At 43.7% G+C, this 20,035-nt stretch overlaps 1 protein-coding gene across 14 annotated transcripts in view; it reads left to right on the forward strand.

Annotated features, from left to right (window-relative positions):
• ADGRL3 (adhesion G protein-coupled receptor L3) overlaps positions 1–20,035 on the forward strand; it is a 527,115-nt gene that overhangs the window by 471,841 nt on the left and 35,239 nt on the right. For all 14 annotated transcript variants that reach the window (XM_040596934.1, XM_040597007.1, XM_040596917.1 and 11 more), the window contains 2 exons: positions 14,607–14,775; positions 17,598–17,723. In XM_040596934.1, the coding sequence (XP_040452868.1) occupies positions 14,607–14,775; positions 17,598–17,723 (295 nt within the window). The remainder of the gene's footprint in view (positions 1–14,606; positions 14,776–17,597; positions 17,724–20,035) is intronic.

The raw sequence follows: 20,035 nt of genomic DNA on the forward strand, positions 1-20,035 counted from the left end.
AGGGATCAGGTGTCACCTGGGATACCTTTAATTACTGCACCAACAGAAAAGCCATTCAAAGGGCAGTGCCTGAACCAGATGCTGTGTGGCTGAAAGTTCTGTATGCACTGTGCAAAGTTGTAAAAATAAACTTCCCTAACCTTCAGGAACAGTCCCTGTATTATTGTGCCAGCATGGGAGAATCTGACATTCCTGTGGTGGAGCACTGGTAAGGGGTTACCCAGCAAAAGATTTGATGTGTACAGAGCTGCTTTATTTTTCACCCACTTGAACTTTTCCAGCTTAGCCAAGCGCTTTGAAGAGGGAAGTAGGGTAGCCACGTATGTGGGTCCTGCTCCTTGTGCCAAGAGCACCCTCCCTGTATGGCAGGTTGGTGCTGAGCTGATTCAGTAGGCTGTACCCACTGAGACAGCAAGGTTTGTGCTGTCGTCCTGCTTTTGAGGCATGTATCCAGGAGATGTGAGCTTGCGTACATGGGATATGTTGTTCAGAGCTGCAGGAATTGCTGTGCCTGCCCGTGATGCCAGGAGGGCCAAGTAGCTCCTGTATCACAACAGATACCGGTCACCAAAAGTAGCATGTTTTTATGTAGGACCTTTTGAAAAAAATCAGTTTGACTTCTTTCTTCAATACATTTAAACAGAAATTGTAAGGATTCACCCAGGGTGGGGATCTCTTCTGCCTTTTAAAGATCTCTTTAGTATGAAGTGACGCAGATAAGAACACCAAAACAGCTGCCTATTGGGTGGTACATTTGGGTGGTACATGCAGGTTCTGCCCATGCCTCCCCAAACTCAGCATTGGAGGGGATTTTCCTTCCCAGCCTTTTCCAATGGCTGTTTCTCGGTGTTTGAGGTCCACTGTGGCTCTTTCATCTCTTCACGGCTTGTCCACAAACATAGCTGGGCAGAGATGGGCAGCAAGGAGCATCATTTAGTCTTTGGTAGCTCTGCCCACATCACTTGTATCTCACTCGTGGCCCACCTGAGAATGTGAGTGGGATGCAAAGGGTACGTGAAATTGCTTGTGAGCACAAACTGATTCACTGCAACAAATGAACCTGGGAAGGCATTGTTTCGGAGCGTTGATTCCCCAACCCCTACAAGCTTGCAGGGAAGACGGATCTTTCAAACCAGGGACTACATAAGCTTTTGAGATGGCGAAAGCCTGCAGTGCTGCTCACATCTGTAGCCTGCAAGGTAGAGATTATAGGCATATCAGTGCAGTATTGATGCGCTCTTGCTAGCAGATGGCTGCACGCAAGGACGTGTTACCAGCTGGGATACTTTAGAGCAGCTGTGAGGCTGTTTTACCGGAGGTTGCTGCCGTGTGGAGTGATTTCTGGAGTCGAGCAGCTTGAAGTCTCTCCTCCGCACTTTTCCATTGTGCCAGGTACATACTAGATGTGCGAAATGTCTCAGACTGTCATAGACAGGAGCACACTGTATCTTTTTTACATTCACATTCCTGTAGGAAGCCTTGTGTACAAAGGAAAATACATCTACATCTATATGTGAACAGTCCAGCACGATTCTACAGTTTTCCATCCATCAACTCCTTTCTGGGTGGTCAGGCACATACTGTGGTTGCTTGTGGTCCTCACACACTAAGTTTTCATCTGACCTGTGCCAGATGCTGCAGCTCAACAAACCTTCCATGTGTTTCTGAATGCATAATCCCCATTCTCTGTGCGAAATGGAGGGTTTCAGATGAACCCTCTCCCTAAATGCCTCTTAACTGTAGTACAGTGCTTGTTCTGCAGCCATTTAAATACTGCTCATTTGGGTCGTCATGGTGTCAGTAAAGAGAAGAAAAGAGGGGCTACGCTGACGGTAATCCAGATGTTCTTTTCACCGTATCTACTGAAATCTGAGGTCCTGTCTTTGCTGTGTGCTGTTACTGTGCGCATTGTGAGGCACATTAGTTACTGACATGGAAAACTGGTAAAAAATTGGGTGGGTGGGAAGAGCAGTTATTTAGTTGCCAAAAGGCAGGTTCTCTAAGCAGATTGAAAGGATTCATCAATGGGGCTGAGCAGCTGCCACATCTGAGGTTACACAGGGCATGTCCAAATGGCTGGAGGGGAGAGGGTGAAACCTCCTTTCTCCTAGCATAGACCAGAAGCCATCCTTTCTCTTCCTTACAGACGTAACCTCTCCTTTGAAGTTCCTGCGGGCACCCCTTCCCTCTCCCCCTGGTGCTGCCTGGCTGTGGTTGGGTTTGTTAGCATTTCCCCCAGCCAGACCAGACTTCCTGACATTCTTCTGTGCTGCAGTATGTGGCAACGAGATTTTATTTTATTTGCTTTGGACAGGCATTGCGTCGTCTGTAGCTGCCAAGCGCAGTTGTGGATCTGCTAGAAAGAAGGCAGGAGGTAAAGGGATTTGTCAGCTCACTTCTCCTTTTGTCCCATTTTATTGCAATATTGTTTTAGCCAGGGTATAGCTTGGCTTGTGCCATAGGCCACCTGGATGCTTTTTAGAAAGCACAACTCATGGGGACCGCTTTAAAGTGGAGCGTGTCAGGCTGTAGTTCTGAGTTTGTTGGAAAAGCTCAGCCAGTGCAATAGAAACCCACCCAAAAGTCATCCTGGAAATTTAATTTTCTTTCAGACAGGGAGACCCAGAGTCTTAGCTGGAAGCTTCTTTTGTTGCTAAAGAAGCACTATTAATTAGAGGCCTTGAGATCACTTAATCCTGGCATTAATCACTGTAGTTTTGTTGCAGCTTTCTTCCCTCTTGTGGAAACCTGCTCCCATCCCATCTTCTGCAACAATAGAATAAACACTGTATCAAAAAATTCCCTGAAATTCCCTGGGAAAAGTGTATTTATTCCAAACACGTGGGAGAGAACATTTTTAGGTGTTATGGCCAGATTCACAAGAACACACACTGAAATCCCATTAATGCGGATGATGCAGAAATGTTCAGCACTGCAGCCTTCAGAAATCGATCCCAAATGACCAAAGTGAGCCCCCCTCAGCTTGCTGGCTGCTGTGGGAGCTTCAAATGGTCCGGGGCTAAAGGAACACAGCCCTAATTTAATGGATAAATAAAAAAAGTATATGTTCTCCCAAGTTTCTGACTTGAAACAAAGCTCACACCGTACACCTTCATTTTTTATTTTTTTTCCATGGGAGTCTTGCTCACAGGCTTACAGAAATAAATCTGAGAATATGCAACCGAAAGGCCAAAAGTAGGAGCCAAATGCAAAGACTCAATGTTGATTATTACTATATAAAACTTGCAAAGCCCAGTCCGGGCTCTTTTAAGAAGTCTAGCCGAGGCTGTGGGAAGTGAGGGGTGAGGAGTATCAGGCACAAAACTGAGAAGCCCCTTTTGAAAATCTGCCTCCTTCCCAAACAGTTGCCATATCCCACTCTCCCCATATGTTGTATGGGTGTAAGTGATTATCTGCTCATTTTCTTGCTTCAACATATGTATTTTATTTAGAGAGACATGACTAATCCCAGCCCCCAGATTAGCTTGTTGTTTTAGTCCTACGGGTTTTCTTAAGTCATAAAAAAATCCTCAGAGTTAGGTAGAAAATTGAAAACAAAGGTTAAATAGAACTTCCAAAAATCATCTGAGGAAATGTTTAAATTAAACCCTTGATTTAACACAGCAGTATTGTGCTGGCAGGAGCAGAGGTTTACCAGTCTAGTTTTATTTACTCAGCTGATTGAAATGCAGAAAAAGTAAACGTCCTGGGTTTGGTGCAGAGAGGAATGACTTAGACTTTTGAAAACGCAAGATTTCTTCTCCTTTGGTAGGAAGAGCTTACGTTACTGATGCAGAACAATAATTTGTAGCAGGTATCCTTTTACTAAAGGAAGATTAATTTGTGCTTAATTCTAGCTATTTTAGAAACAAGGGAAAGTAGGGAGACAATAAAGATTATGTTGTATTTTTCTATTGAGATTTAAACTGGTATATTGGTTTCCAGATCTTTTTCATTTAATCATAAGACACTACAGCTTGGAAATGGTTTGTGATGCCAAAGGGTCTGGAATTGAATATTGCGTTGGGTTCACCCAGGGGACTTGGCTTGCAGAACAGCAGCACTTTAATCCTTCATTACTTCTGGGTTTGCGGTTGCTTGGGAGTGCGCAGCGAGGCCACGGTACAACGAAGGGATCCAGCTCTGGGAGCATGCCCAGCGCAGCCTCTGGGTGCAGAGGGCCCGATCCTCTGTCTTCAGCGTTCTCATTTCCCAGCGAAGTCAGGGCTGAGAGTCTGTGGCAACGTGCAGACTCCTTCTTTGGAGCAGCAAGCAGGGAGAGCAGGTTACGTGCACTCATGCAGCTTCAGAGAGGTGCGTGTGTTGGCATGAATGGTGGAAAAGACGAGGTACAAAAGATTTCAAATGCAAGCTAGTGAATGCAAACACTTACAGGAGCCACAGTGAACCTCTGTTAAACGTGACCTGAAACCCTGACTGGCCATTACCTATAACTTACAATGTTAAATAAAATAGCAGTGCCTGTAAAGAAGGAGCTTTCTGTTAAGATTTTCATACAACCCTACTAACAAAATAGAAAGACTCTGAGCAAGCTGTTCGAGAATAGAGCACTGAAATTTCTTCCCAGCCAGCTGTGCTATATGCAGCATTTTTGGACTTCTCTGACTTTTGGGGGCAGCAGGCTCAGAGCGCAGCACCTCCAGGGATGCCTTTTGGAGAGGATTCATCCCTGGATTCCCACTCTAGTAAAAGATAATATGATCCTAGGGAACAAAAAGAGACCCTGAGCCAGTGTTTTGGTCTGGATAAACTAATGAGAAATGAAGTGTGTGTTTTAACAGTGCTTTGGATGGGCAAGCAGCGTGTTCTCTGTAGCCAGAAGACTTGACAGCAGTATTTTGCAAGGATGACCAAGTGATCTGGGTAGTTCTGAAAATGAGGAAAGCTCTTTCTCTTCCTTGGAATACTTCCCCCTGTGCGAAGTTTAGATGTTAGCTGCAGAGTACTGAGCTGGGCATTAGAAACTGTCTGCCTTGCTTTCCTTATACGGGAGCTCAGACTATGATCTCTGTGTCTCATATGGCCTTGATGCCTGTTGGTCAGCTGAGCATCTCCCTGGATCCTGTGTAAGAAAGCACCATGCTTCCTAGGCCCCTGGGTAGCTCAGTGCTGCTCCTGTACAGCCTTCCTTTGTCTCTCTGCATGAGCAAACTTTGAACAGGCAGCCTAAAGCAAACCCAGAAAATTCACTTGAAGTTGGCACAGAATTAAGTATTTACAAGCTTCCTACCAAGAAAAGATACAGCACATTTATATTTTGCCAGAGTGCAGAGTCTGTGAGCACCTTGGAGACAGAAACCCTGCCGATGCTAAAAAAACATCTGAGATTGCTTTTCTGTTTGGGTGCCTTTTTCACCCAATGCTGTTATGGCAGCATCCGATTTTGTTTGGTGCAATCTGCTGCTGTTTCAGTTTTTCACAGAAGGGTTTGGTTAATATCTGACTGTTTTGGCTTTCAGTTTTGTTGTTTATCTTTGTTTTTTGTAATGGCTTCATTAATGTTGAATGGTGATTGTAAAGCACTGATCTTCCGCTGACAGGTGTCGTCCTTTCTGAATTAAGAAAAAAAAAATCAATCAGCAGTTATTGATTTGAGACAGTGTCCTGGAAGATATTAAATACCTAAGGTCTTTATGTGAACCCATAAATCATGATTATTGTTTTAAAAAGCCATCCATTTTAAGTATTTTGTCAGCAAGCCCTGTTGGTGCTATTTGGATAATACAAATGTGTCTAAAGGCTTTGCTGAATCTGTATCATGTGGAAATAATCAGATATGTGGTTATACATCAGTGTGGTTTGAATAATCATGCCATACCTTTGCAAAGTTAGGAGGAAGGAAATAAACAGGGTAAGCAATTCTTGAGGGTAATTAATTACTTACAGAAAATGAGATGAGCTTAACAGAATTGCTCTTTCCAATTGCAATAACTAAGAACAAATCTCAGAAGGCAGCCCATGATTTCCTCAGATGAGTTGAGGGGGAAAGGGATGATGCTTTGGCAGAAGAAATCAGGCATAGGTTGCCCCAGATCCTGGGCTTGGGCATCATGTAGGGCCAGAGAAGGTTTGGCCTTATTTGTCTGGATAAAATTTTCAGTTACTGGTGGAACTCAGAAGTGTCTTTCCATCTATGTAAAATATCACTTATGCCAGGAGGTGGGACCCCAACCTTAACAGATCTCCAATGCATGTAAAGCCAGGGGTTTCTTCTGGGAACACAGCTGTGACAGGCCCGCTGACTCCTGAGATGGTGGCAGAGGTCTTCAGGGGACTGGCCACCTCCTGTCAAAGATGGTGCAGGAGCCAGAAGATAAGACTTGGAAATGATGACTTGGAAAGCCATGTAATCATTGCCAGCATCCTAAGGCAGGCAATTAAGAAGACGTTTGGCTTCATGCCATCAGTGTGGTAACTTTGTCACGAAACACGAAGGCAAAATCCTTTAAGCACTCTTTTATTGCTTGCAATTGATTTTCCTCACCATGAAGACACTCCTTCACTAATTAGCAATGAACCTGTTTGCTTTATGAGGGGAGTGCTGGACTTTCCAACTCCTTCCTGTAGATCTACAGCAGTTTGATAAATCAATCTTTTCTAATCCTTGAAATTTAAAAAAAAGGAAAAGAAAACAAACATGCCTACTGCCTCATATTGATAGGCTGTGGGGAGGCACAATAGCACGCTTTATTTTGTGTGTCTCTCTCGTACTTGCCTGCAGGAAACGTCTGTGTGTCTGCTTTATTTGCACCATATTAAAATGAATTCCACAGGTCTTTCTGAATGGTTTGGAGGGGGCACATCATCCATCTATTTTTATTTGGGTTTCATCACCCACAACAGCTACTAAAGGTCCTGTCTACTCCCTTCGGCATTTTTGCGCAACTACTCACTTCGGCATTTTTGCGCACTAGCCAAATTGTGTTATTTTGGGGCCCAAGCATTAAATCCATGTACTTACTAAGCCTTTTCCTGCTATTGGAAAGATGGGAAAATACTTTGAATTGTCAAAAGAGTGATAAATTTAGGTTATATAAAGTTAAACCATGAAGGGTTGTATAAAATTATAATACCTGATTAGTGTTTTATCAAAGACCCATTTTTACTCTAAAAGTGGCTCAAAAAGTATGCTTTGTTAAATATATTAAAAAAAAAAAGTAAGTAAACTATTTTCAAAATGTAAGAAGACCAGACATTATTCTTTTTAAATAAGAGCTGAGTAGCTGCTTTTCAATAACAGGCTTTCTCTATTCAGCAGCATTTTAGGACCAATCTGTGTGTGAAGGTAAATTCTTGCCTTACTTTTCCTGCTCTAAAAAAAAAATATATATATATGCTTTAGCAACCAAGGATATTGCTAATCTACATACATGGAAGTGGTTTGCACTGTATAATACAAGTTGCAGATTTTGTCTTGGTATTGGGCTGTTATTGTCTTACTCTGGCAATTTGGTCACTTTGTGTCAAAAGGTACATGTTGGGGGTTTTAAAAGGACAGGCAGAGCAAAAGAGGTTCCTGAGCTCAGGATGCGTTGGTTTAGAAATTCCTTAAGCATCTAAACAAGGGTATAAGTAGCTAATTTTGGCAACTTTTTTAAAAAAGTATTGCTTTGGAAATACCACAGGAATCTAGAAGGTGATATGAACAGTCCTTTCTCATCATTGAAGGAGAAGGTACTCTGGGAAATTAAAAGACATCTAACTGAAATAAGATTTTGAAAGAGTTTTACATGATGTGTAATTAACCTTAAGAAGTCTTTGCCCCAAGGTAAAGTCAGGACTTTTTCAAGATTAGAAAATGAATTAGGTATTTATACAGATTGTTAGACCTTCCACTATCCATCATCTGGGCTGTGAAGAAACACAAGGGAGGTGAGGTAAGATTTTGCAGGGTAAAGGAATAACGCAGCCACTGAAGATCAGCCTTTTAACTTCAGGTATTTGAAAGTGAAGCCCCCACCTAAGCCATCATTCATGTTTCCTCTGCAGTCAGCAGAGAAAAGTATTACTTCAGTGAATGGCAAAGCCTCATCTACCTTAAATGCCTGTTCTGGTAGGGGATAAATTTCTCTTTGGGGGTACCAATCTCCCCTTAACTATGGAAGGATCAGAGTCACATAGTTTAAATTCAGTGGGCTGTGTCCCTTACTGCCAGGAATTGGAAGAATTTATCCAAATCTGGAGAAAGCACTTTAGATCTACTGTCTCAAGCTGTACTAGGCTAGGTTTTCCCGTGATTTCTGCTTTGACTATTATTTGCTTGTACTGCTAGTGCATATAATCTCAGTTTTCCAGTTAGCGGCTCCATTTTCCTGCGAGCTAAGGCTTTCCAAGGCTGTTGTCTTGTCTAAGGGATGGGTTTTATTCATTGCAGATAATGACACAGTATTACTGCAGCACTGATAGGTTTCACAGACTTTACTGGGGGGGGGGGAACATTTGGAGTAATTTTTGTCAAATATGAATTGTTGCTAGTGCAAGAGTTAAGCTGCTTATGACACTTGAGTTGGTAAATTGAAAAGGAATTATTTGTATTTCAGGAGAGATATAAAAGACTAAGTCCTGTGGACCCTATGTGTAGAGATTTGAAGTGTTTCGGAGTTGGGCGTCTTTGAAAATCTCAGTTCTTTAGGCACCTGCTTACTTTGGGCCGTGGGTCCTAGGCACGTCTGGGTTGGAAATGGAGTACAAACTGTTCAGGTCTTTTTGACAGTTTTCTCCTGAGCTGCTTTGAAGTGTTAGCCTTAAGCTAAAAGGCAATCCGAGTTTACTGATTTCGCATTTTGTCTGTACAAAGATGAAACAGAGCCTTAAGCTGCCTGAAAAAAGGCTTATTACAGATCGCTGAAAAACTTTGCAAAGGTCTGGATAGCAGCAACAGAGTGAAAAATTTCCCTAATTCTCTCTTTTTATAAGCTATCACCAGCGACATTTCACCAGTAAATTCTTTACCATGAAACCTGAGTGCTTGTGAACACAGTAATAGAAATTAATTCTCCCCAACATTGCTGGGCTGGGAGCTCCAGACTGTCTCACATCTTCTTCTAATTGAATTGCATCGTGTGGGAGCTGCAGCTGCTGTGGTGCTAGATGTGCCACGAGCACAATGGGAACCTGCCCTGATGGTCTTGCAGGCTGAGTGGATAAGAGGGCAAAGAGGAGCAGAGGGATTTGACCAACATCATGCTGCCCAGGTGGGATGGGCTGGAGGTCCCTGTTGGTGCAGCTGTGGGGGGAGCCTTTTAATGCCAATGGCTTTTCTGTGTTCCTGGTACCCCCCAGATGCATTGCAGATGCAGAGGTGACGCTGTCTCAGCCTATGTTTTGCTAAGCTAAGCCAAAGGAGCTGAGCTTTTCCTTGCTGTGTCTCGGAAGCAGGGACTCAGTTCTCTGTATCAGGTTGCCTCCTCTACACTTGCTTCCTCCTTCCTTCCTGAACCTAAGGTGCTTTGTGCTTTCCCTGTGTGTTTAGATACCACCTTTGAGTGCCCTAGGGTACTTCAGATGCCCTCATGTGGCTGGCAGGTGTGGCACAAGATCCAAGGCGAGCAGCTGTCAAGGTGCTGGCTGATGACCAGAGGGGATTCCTGCCAGGGATGGCAGCTGGGGAAGCTGAAAGGGGGTAGCTGGGTGCTGGAGCAGATCTGCAGGGAGCTGTCAGTGGCTGGGATGGGATGGGGATGGAAGCAGGGAGGCTGTAGGTGCTCAAGCTGAGATAGCAGTGCTTATCTACCAGTGATGTGGGGGCAGCTGCCTTGTCCTCCATGGTGTGTCCTACGTGTATCTCACTGTTCAGAGTGGGATCAGGACAAGCGTTATGAGCGTGGCCAGATCCATCCCATTCAATGACTTTTCTCTCCCTTTCCCAAAGAGCCAAGGTGACCATGCCAGGGCAAAGCTGAGACTGGCAGCATCGCTGCCTCTTCTGTCTCAGCCAAGGACAAGGTAGGGAGAAAAAGGGAATATTTTGCACATGGTAAGATGTGAAACCACCTTCCTCCCACCACAACTGAATTCTGCTCCTGTTAATACTCAGGTGGCCCCTCTGTGGCTTCAGGTGTGTGAATGGTGCAGAAGTTGTCCCTACATGGCTTTAGCCATTGTGAAGAGAAAACACAAAGCCTCATCTGGACATACTTGGTGTCCCTCTCAGTCAGAAGTTACTGCTGAAAATCATTCAGTTTTAATACAACTCTCTAACTCAAGCTGAAATCAGTCCCCTCCAAGTGGAGCGGTTTGTTTAGCGGAGGGTGTAGGTGGCCAGCTTGCCAGTACTGACCGAAGGAGGTCTCAGCAGGGTGGACTGGCCCCAGCCACGTTGGCAGGGATAATGAGATGAACATAGTGAGCCAGCCTGCCTCTGGTACCCATGGTGGCTGCTGCAAGGGATTGCAGGTTCAACAGCTCCATGCCAGGGGGGAGGCTTGGAGGCCTCGGAGTTGGCCTACCCTCCCCACGTGTTGCACATCACCCGCCACCCAGCCACAAAGCCTGTCCCACAAAGTCAGGGACACTCCTCTAGGAAAATTGCTGTGACTAATCTTGTGTCCCTGCAGCAGCAGAAGCTCTTTTTGGGTGGTCCATCTTGGCTGCTTCTTCACTGCAGCAGGCTGTTTTGCACTCTTGCTTGGCAGAGTCTGTCCTTTGTCCTTCCCCATGAAATGGGTCGATGATTTCAAGATGATCCTAATGCCATTTTCTCAAAAAGAAGATAATGCTACAGTCTGGCTTGTAAGTTGGCAACTTGGGAGTTACACTTACGAAAAAGTAAATGGCAATAAAGAGTATTTAAACAAAAAAAAACAAAAAAGTGGAATGCACTACAGCACTGCAGGTGGGGAGTGCTGGAGGCACCCTGAAGTTTTGCCACCTGAATGCATGAGACCTTTCCATGGTGGCTACGCTAGAGTTTTAAAACCCATCTTCTTCAGAGATACCCATGATTTTTAAAAGAGATTCTGAAATCAGTTGACAGTTGTGTGATTGGAGCCAGGAGGGCTAGCTGCAGCTCGCAGCTGTTGATGCTTGCTTCTGTGTAAACCAGCGTCCTTGGTTGCGTTTCAGTTCCCCAGGGCAGTGAGCCAGGCTGGCTGGTATGTGCCAGGCACACCGATGCCAGTCCGTCTTTGGTTTTGGTGATGGCTGGTGGGAGAGGGAGGGGAACTAGCAGTAAGCTATATTCTGTATGTTGTTATATTTCTAATGCTGGTGTTCTTGTCTTTATGTCTACGCATTCTTTAGCTATGAGGATAACAGACCCTTCATCAAGTAAGAATGACCTGAATAGCTGATAAATTTCATTTATCAGTGTGGTCTCATGAACCAGCTGTCAGATCAATCTTGAAAAATCATTAAAGCTTCTGTCATTTGCATTTAAGGCAGAAGAGCAAACTGCAGGAAAACAGTCAGGCATACAGCTAACATGCAGAGTAAATGTGCTGCATATGTATTGCCAAACAATTGTCACCTTATTGGCTTTATATTCTTTGATTGGACATTACTTGAATTCAAGGTGAATGTTCCCAAGTTAATCCTGTGTAGTACAGACTTGCTATACCAATCGCAACCCTCTGGTCCACTGTGCTCTGTTAGAGAGAGTGCTTTATGGTAATAAAAACACAGAAGTAAATTTTCAGAAAGGTGCATGGATGGTAATCACCATGACTCCCATTCTAGTTAATGGGATCAGTGCAAGCAAATCTGTGTTTCGTGCATTGGAGCCTGTCTCCTTACTCACTGGAGTACCTAATTGTACCTAATTGTAAATCTCTGATTTTCAATTACACCAAAACATGGGTGGTTTTGTTTCTTTGTTGCTATTAAATTGCACTACAGAAAAGGAAAGCTGTGAAAAAGCAACAGCAAGTCTGTACAAAGAGCAAAACAAAACCCACAAAACTGCACTGAAAAAAAGTGCAAAAAAAGCCAAAAATGCCTAGAAATTATGTGCCTTAGGGCATCTGTGCTTTTTCTCCTGCAACCAAAAGTAACGTGCAGTACCATGAAATAGAAACAAATCAACTTTGCAGTAGACTTTCAGTTTGTTCTTCTGGTGAAGAGTCCTTTGTATTCATTCTTGCAGCATCATTCCCATGTTCCCTTTCATGGCTTGGTTCTTTTTTTTTTTTTTTTTTCTGTGGATATAGGATGGAGCTATTCATAGTAATCTCCACACCCTCTTTTATCTCCAGGTCTTGGTTTCTGAAGCACAACACTGTAACGCATGCGGTTTGCTCTGTTGAGGGTCTTCTAACCCACAGGTTCCTTTCCATCACTGAAGTTGGCATATTTCTGCTAAATAACTCTTTTGCTCCTGCACAGCTCTGCAGCCAGAGGCTGCCTTTGCTTCAGAGCAGAATAGTTTTCTGATGTCCTGGGAATATTTCTTAAAAGACTCTGTATGTGCAGGAAGCTTTTAGTCATGGAGGATAAGAGAAGGGAAGGAAAAAAGAAAGTGTTATTCACTTCATTTGTTGTTCTTTTTTTAAGGGAAAAAAAAAGGTATTTTTTAAATTAGCGTGCAATTAAGATGATAATGTGCTCTCACTGATGGTGGAATCTCAGGGCGAAAAGTAAACCAAGTGGCTGAAGCTGTAAACTTTATCTAGTAAAACTTTATCTAGTAGCTACCTTTCTGAAGGATTTGGAGAGTGCATTTTCAATTTGCATTGTGCTAAATATTTATTAGCAGGATTGACTGGAAATGCTTCAAAGGAGCTGTTCTGGTCTGCTAGATACATAATAGTGATTTTTAAAGAACTGCCTTAATAAGCGGTTACCTTAGGGAGCTCTTCTGGTTGTGTGGTTAAATAATACATACTTTATAAAATTCAGTGGAAGTCTTAATGCTGTATTTTCATTCTGATACCTAAAGAAAACAACAACACAGAACATGAATACAACATCCTTATGCTTCTGTTTGTGACACGCACTGGTAAAAGGAAAAGGATTCAAGACTGCAGCTGTCATGGAGTCTCCACAGTGGAGACTGTCTGCTTGACCTCTGCAGGACTTATTTTTCCCCAAGCTGCTGCTGCTTCATCTTTCTCCCCCTTGCCCCACGCTGTGCTAAGCAGGTGGGAGATCAAATATGGCCAAACCCTGGCCAGGTTTCTATAAGGCTGAAGTGGCTTAGAAAAGTAGGCAGGTCCTTGTCCCGGAGAGAGCTTCTGCAGCACCCCAGGCTGCTTTGGGGCAGACGAGGAAGCAGTGGTGCTGGCTGGCTGCAAGCGTGTCTGCTTTGGGGAACCGAAGGGTTAAACGGTGAGGAAGGGGTGCAAAGATTGGATGTCATTGCATTCATTTTTATGTTGTTACACCTAATGATACCAGGGGAAGACAGAAAAAAATCAAGACCTTGAGGGAAAGGGCAGAGGAGTGCTCACGGTGCTGCTTGCTACACACTTCCTGCTGTGCTTCCCAGCTAGAAGGTGGCTCTCTCCCCTGCGCAGGGCCAATTCCTTTAAAGCTGTAGGTATTTTAGCATGTGGAAACTAGGGAGATAGCTAGGAGCAGGACCCAGTTTCTGTCTTGATTGTCACACTTCATCTTCTGTCCTGGTATTGGAAGAGCAGTCTCTGAGAAGTTAAATTAGCAGATGACTAAATGTTATTTAGGAGGGTAACATGGAATACTTCAGCCATCCAAGCAGGGCTTCCAGCTTTCCTGAAAGCACACTTTAAAAAATAGCATGCAGCAGCCATCCCATGTCCCCAGCTCTGTTCAAGCAGAAACTGCAGGGTACCCATATTTGCTTGAACAACATTTGGGGCCAAGCAGTGGCTGCACTCCTACTTCCTGCTTCCGTCCTGGGATGGAGCAAACCATAGTCTTAGTTTTGCAGCTGATGTGAAGGGTTGCCCTTCCTTTTCTCCAAGCACAAGTGTGGCAGCAGCTACTGTTTTAGCAAATGTGGTGTATGAGCGTCTATATGTGTATATGTATTTCCACTCATGGCAGCATGGAAGAAGTGTGAAGCAGCATTGCAGAGAGCCTCCTTGTGTGGAGCTGATCTGGCAAGTGGTGAGGGCTTGTCCGCATGCTTGTAGTTGTCTATCTGGCTTACAGGCATATGGGAGACTAGCTAAAATGCAGCAATACATGTGTCTTGGTGTTAAGCATAAAGAAACTAACCCAGCTGGCACTTCTGTCCCAGTGGACTTCAAGAAAGGTGAAATTTAGCGTTGTTGTTTCAGTTGCTTTATTTTCTTTTCCTGCCATTTGCAGAAATAGCATCTACATGTCATTTACATACACGCTGCTTTTACATTACAAAAAAAAAAAAAGATACATTGTGGTTACAAATATGCTTTTTTATGATAAAAATCTATACTCATAACATTTCCATTTCTGTATATTTCGTCAAGCCTGAAGATTGTAAACTGCATCCAGCTTGAAGACAAAACTCCCTACAACTCATTTTGATATGCTATTTACTTTTTTGCTAAAACCACGGGCAAAGCCTTTCTGCTTGTAAATGTGTGCTTTCTTTTGTTGATGAAAAACCAATCCCTTTTTTTTTTTTTTCTTTTTTTTTTTCTTTTTTTTTTTTTCTTTTTTTTTTTTCTTTTTTTTTCTCCTAACAGGTCCTGGGTTATAGGTGCAATAGCCCTACTCTGCCTATTAGGACTGACCTGGGCATTCGGACTCATGTATATTAATGAAAGCACAGTCATCATGGCGTATCTCTTCACCATATTCAATTCTCTGCAGGGAATGTTTATATTCATTTTCCATTGTGTCCTCCAGAAAAAGGTAAGACAGACGGTTTCCAGCGGCAAGAGCTGGTAGCGGGGTGTTTTGTTGCCTAACAACCGGAGCTTAACATCATCTGTGTGCCCTGAATTTGTCTTGCGCAGATTTATCTCCATGCACCTAATAAGGGTGGTATTTAGACTGGAAACCGGCAAGATGCAGGGGAATGAGGTGATAACGAAGATATGTGGCAGTGGCATTTCAGCAGCCGGGGTGCTAGTAACAAGCACGTTGGAAGCAAGGGAAAAGGCAGCTGGCAGTTTACAGGGCTTTACGGTAGTGAACCTGTAAAAGAACTTTTAACGTCCAGATTCTGTTTTCCCATATGCCAGTGTGAGACAGGATTGACTCCATGAGTATCTGGAGTGTCCTCGTGTGGCTGAGTGCTCACAGCAAAATGAAGCTTTACATCCTTTCTCATTTGCAATCCCTGCAGGAAATCACCCCTCTCTATAGCAGCATGTATGGGTTGATGCTATATAGCGGGGGCTGCTTGCCCTGCTTTTTTAAGAACTGAAGGACCTGTGCTCTGCAACATTTCATTAGCCTTTGTGTTGTTTGGTCCTAATGTGGGCTTTTGGAAATCTTCCTTAGAGCAAGCACAATAAGTGCTTCTTGGTGGAACTTGGAAGTATGTCCCAACTAACGTTTGCAAGGTAACAGTGGAGTAACTTCGGTAAACTCGGGGCAGGGGGGAATAACAAAAATCTCTATATGTGGATGTAGATCAAACTTACAGCCTCTGACAATCAGTAATAAATAGTAAACATTTTTAAGAACCATTTTATACTCCACTGAAATTCAGTAGTTCACAGGTCTCCAACTCCACATGTCTGCTGATATCTATGCACATCTTGGTTTCAAAGCGCAGTTTCTTTATCTAAATATAGGGTGAAGAGTTCATGCACGGATACATCTGGTTCCCAGTTTCTCAGTGTAACCAGTGGTTTTTGTGAGAAGTGGCTTAGTGGGTAAAGTCAGGGCCGTGTTGAGGTCTGTTCTCTATCCAAGTGCCCTGGGATTGCTCCTGTTTCCCACATTTTCCTATACAGGGAAAGGACATCTGACGTATGAAGATATAAGCAAAATTCATCATAACAAGTGAGCTCTGCAAGCGATGCCTCTGGAAGGATCTGCAGAGCTGTGCAAAAATGTCATTCTTGAAACCAAAGGAAGACTTTTGGTGTTCAGATTTGTGTCCTTGTCATTTAATCTCAAATTCGCGTATGTTAAAAAGCTTAAAAGCTTTATCTATATGCAACTACCTACTGATGATCCCAAAACTTTCAGCAAGAAAGTTCCCAGGCAAGATGATCATAAGAATGTAGGAAGCATCACCGTCACTAGTGAAACCTGCAGGTGCCTCTTTGCAAAGGAGTTTGAATTTCTGCACCGTTCTCACTGGTCCATCCTCCTTCCTCCAATGCACCTCACAAAGGCTCAGTCCCTAGCCTGCCATCTCACAGCAACCTCTTTGGCTGTCAGGGTGCTCACGCAGTGTGGAAGAACCATTCTTTTTTCTGTCTCAAGCTAGTTTACACCCTTAAACCATCACTGATGATTGTGGCATTGCTTCTGATTTATAGCTGCATAGAGGGAAGGAGAATGCAGCTGCTAACGTGCTGCGGAGTGGATGCATCTCTCTGACCCAAGAGCTGAGGAAAGAATTATTTGAGGAGAAAAACCCCAAACATTTCCTTTCCTATCTGTCATGGACTAGAAAATCAGCAAAAGATGCAGAGAGGCAAGCAGTGGGTGGCTAATTAAAGCAATTGAATTATTTTCTCTCAGCAAAGGATTGATTAGGCCATCGAGCATATTGGGCACTCATGATATTGTGTTTGTCTTGAGCACTTAAGGAAGAGCCTAATGAAAAAGCAGTAATTTGCTATTTAAGCACTTGTTTCATAGTGTTTTGAAATGCTCATAAATAGTCTGGCAAAATTTCACAGCTAACCGTGTGCTTCAAGGAACCTCAGCTGGTGTTTTGGAAATGCATGGGGGGGTTGAGGGCTTCTTTTTGTCAGTGGGCAATGTGACCTGCTTTTGGCTTTTCAGTACAGTCTGCTCATTGTCAGTCTTGTCACAGCTGGGTTTCTGGGTGTTGCTGCCCATAAAAAGTCACACCTGAAGTTCAGTCAAAGCATAGATCCTACCCTGGCTCAAGTCAGTGTAGTTCCCCCGCAGCAAAGGAGGTGGCCCACCTTTACTCCAGGCAAGGAGTTGGCCCGGTTTGACTGCAGTGCCCATTTAAAACATGACGGGCTTGCACGGTCCTGTGGGAAAGCAGGCTCCAGCCTGTGCACTGGGAATATAGTCTCTAGAGCTGCTGGCTGTACAGTTTCCTCGAGTTTCTACTGCAAGAAATAATTGAAAAATAATAAAAATAAAATCAATAGGTCTTACATTTCTTTTGGAATTTTTCTTCTTAGTCCCCTGCCAGAAGCCATAACTTTTAGTACCTTGATGAGCCAATATGCTAGTTTATATCAAATCTATGAGGATATTAATTTTCAGTCATAAATAGTGTATCCTCAGTTTCTCCTGTGCTTGTTTGGTGTGCCTCAGAGGAGGCTGCCACTGTCTGGTGTCAACAAGCAGCTTTGCTGCATAAAAGCAATCCCTTACACCATTGTAAATGGTGAGCTCATGTATCGAGAGCATTCAGCTGCACGGTGTGATAGGCTTCTTCCCCACGTACTGCAACAGCTGTTGTTTTAATGAACCCCTGAGGAAAAAATCAGAGGCTGTGATGAAAATTGGAAGGTGGTGGGTTGGAGGAAGAGCTGCTCGCTAACCACCTTTGCTCTTCCCTTGGCCAGGTACGTAAAGAGTATGGAAAATGCCTGCGCACACATTGCTGTAGTGGGAAAAGTACAGAGAGCTCTATCGGCTCAGGAAAAACCTCGGGGTCACGAACACCTGGAAGATATTCCACAGGCTCACAGGTAACCCGCGCTTCTTGTCCATGCCCCAATCCTTTGCACCACTGCACTGATGCCTTTCGCAGCTATGCTGGGAGGGGAGCTCTTTTCAGCACCGAAGGACCTGCCGTAGGGCTTGCCCCAGTGCACCTGCAGAGACTTCCCACCCTCTCCGACCTGAATTCAACATGATGGCTTCCCTTGGGATGCGATTTGCAATTAATGTCTCTCCAAGAACTTTCTAAATAATTGTGATGGGAACATAAATCCAAATTTGCCTTCCAGAGGCAGGTGGGTGGTCATCACCTGAGCTGTCCTGCCCACTCTCCATGGGAATCAGGAGCTGGGACCATGTCAGCTATGCTACATCCCAGTATGTCCTTTAATCATGAGCTGAGGGTTGTTTTCACCACTATAGCCATGTACAGGAGTAATGCTGTAACAACCAAGTATTTTTCTTGCTAGAAAAAAAAAACCTGCAAGAGTCTTGCAACAGTCTTCAAAGTGAAAGGGCTTTCTTTCTGGCATTCGGCGGTTTGATCAGTTCTTTGCCTCACTCAATTTGCCTTAGTTTATAGATCTTTTAGGAGAATCCATTGGGTTCAGATTATCTTATTAAGTTGCTGGATTTGTTACACTTGGGTCACCTGAAAATTCACATTTTGTGTAGTTTGTGCAGTTAGTAATTTTGAGGGTAACTTGTACATACAGATGCAGATTTATGGACGAACAGTTCATATAAAATGAAGAAGCCTACTTCTTAATCAATAGAAACCAAACACAAATTTATCCAGTATTACTAATGGAAGTAATTATACATGACAGTTCCACTATTAAATTATGAAAGACATGCAGCGAGTAACAGTTTATAACCTCCCAGGAAAACCTAATTTGCGATTTATTTCTTGGAGCAAATTATTATTTATTTTAAGCATTTTTCAAGATGTCGTCCAAGAGCTCCACTTTGGCATGTATGTAGGTCTGGGTGTTACGCAGGGCAAATAACAGCAATAGAATATGGAGTTTCTCTCCAGCTGGCTGTCACATCCCACAGTAATATCCAAAACACACTATATCCAGCAACATTTTGGTGGCCGATTTGAAAGCCTTTGGGCTTACATAACCTAGCTACAGGGCAGGTGCCATCCTCTCTGAGAAGAGTTGACTTAATGGGCCCTTCCTCTTGGCAGTCTCAGCGCAAGAAACCAAACCCTTCTGAGGGTGAACTGAGTCTCCTGGCAGTCGTCCTGTCATGGCAGGTGAGGTTTGAGGTAGGGGAGATTATTTTGCCTACAGGAGCTTGTCCTTGGAAGAGTGGAAGTTCCTGAGACCTATTGTAGGCAGGGAAAACCTCACACAGGTGATGGAGAGTGGATGGAGATCAGTCTGAGTTGCTGAAAGTGTCTGACTTCTAACTTCTGAACAAATCCCACGATGAGGAAATCTCCTAAGATTCTTTTTTTCTCTGAAAAGCATGTAGGAAACAGAATTAATCCACAATGGATCATGTCAAAGACATACAGTAGATTAAATGTCCAGGTGAAAAAAAGCGCATGGGCCTCATGTCACACCGTGTTTCCCTTTATAGAGGGCTAACGCACGATAAAGAGATGCCGTTACTACGTAGTTAATGAGTAGACTAGGACGCACTTTTCAGCTGTGACCACATGCGTAAGCCCTGGAAGATCTCCCATGGCTAAGATCCCACTATGTGAAGTACTGGATTTTTAGCAATTAGGAAAACCATGATCTGTCACAGTGTGAACCAGCCTTCCCAATCCCCCAGACTGCCCGGTACCGCTTTCACACAGCCATGGGATATGTCCATCATACTCTGAGAGGTGAGGTGAGGGAGAGTTTCCCCTGCACACCTGGGTTCCCCAGTCATCTTCACACAAGGATTGTGGTTGAAGTACTCGCAGGATGTGTATTGGCTGATTTTTTGATCTTTTGCAAGGTCTAGTTGGGGAGGAGCAAGACAGTAGCATAAAAGCCACGGAGATAGATACTCCACAGCATATTTGAGAAACAAAACAGAAGGCAAACATATTCAGGACACTTTCCCCAGCAGCAGAAGGTATACCACAGATGGGAAAACCATAACAGATTTTTCAGTAGGGATTACAGAAGTCATTCGTTTGGGTGGGATTTTTTTTCCCCCCAATATTCCCCAAGATGGATAGTAGCTGTAGAAAACTCCTGTTCATTCAGGAACACCAAGACAAAGATCAAGTCTCCTGTTATACTTCCTAAGAAATAAGACACCAGCTATCTGAGATAGTACAGGAAGCATGCATGCTTCTGTGTGTAAGTTATTTTTCTGTTATTTGGGGCTG

This window comes from Falco naumanni, chromosome 1 (assembly GCF_017639655.2).
Source record: "Falco naumanni isolate bFalNau1 chromosome 1, bFalNau1.pat, whole genome shotgun sequence".
Classification (NCBI taxonomy): Eukaryota; Metazoa; Chordata; class Aves; order Falconiformes; family Falconidae; genus Falco; species Falco naumanni.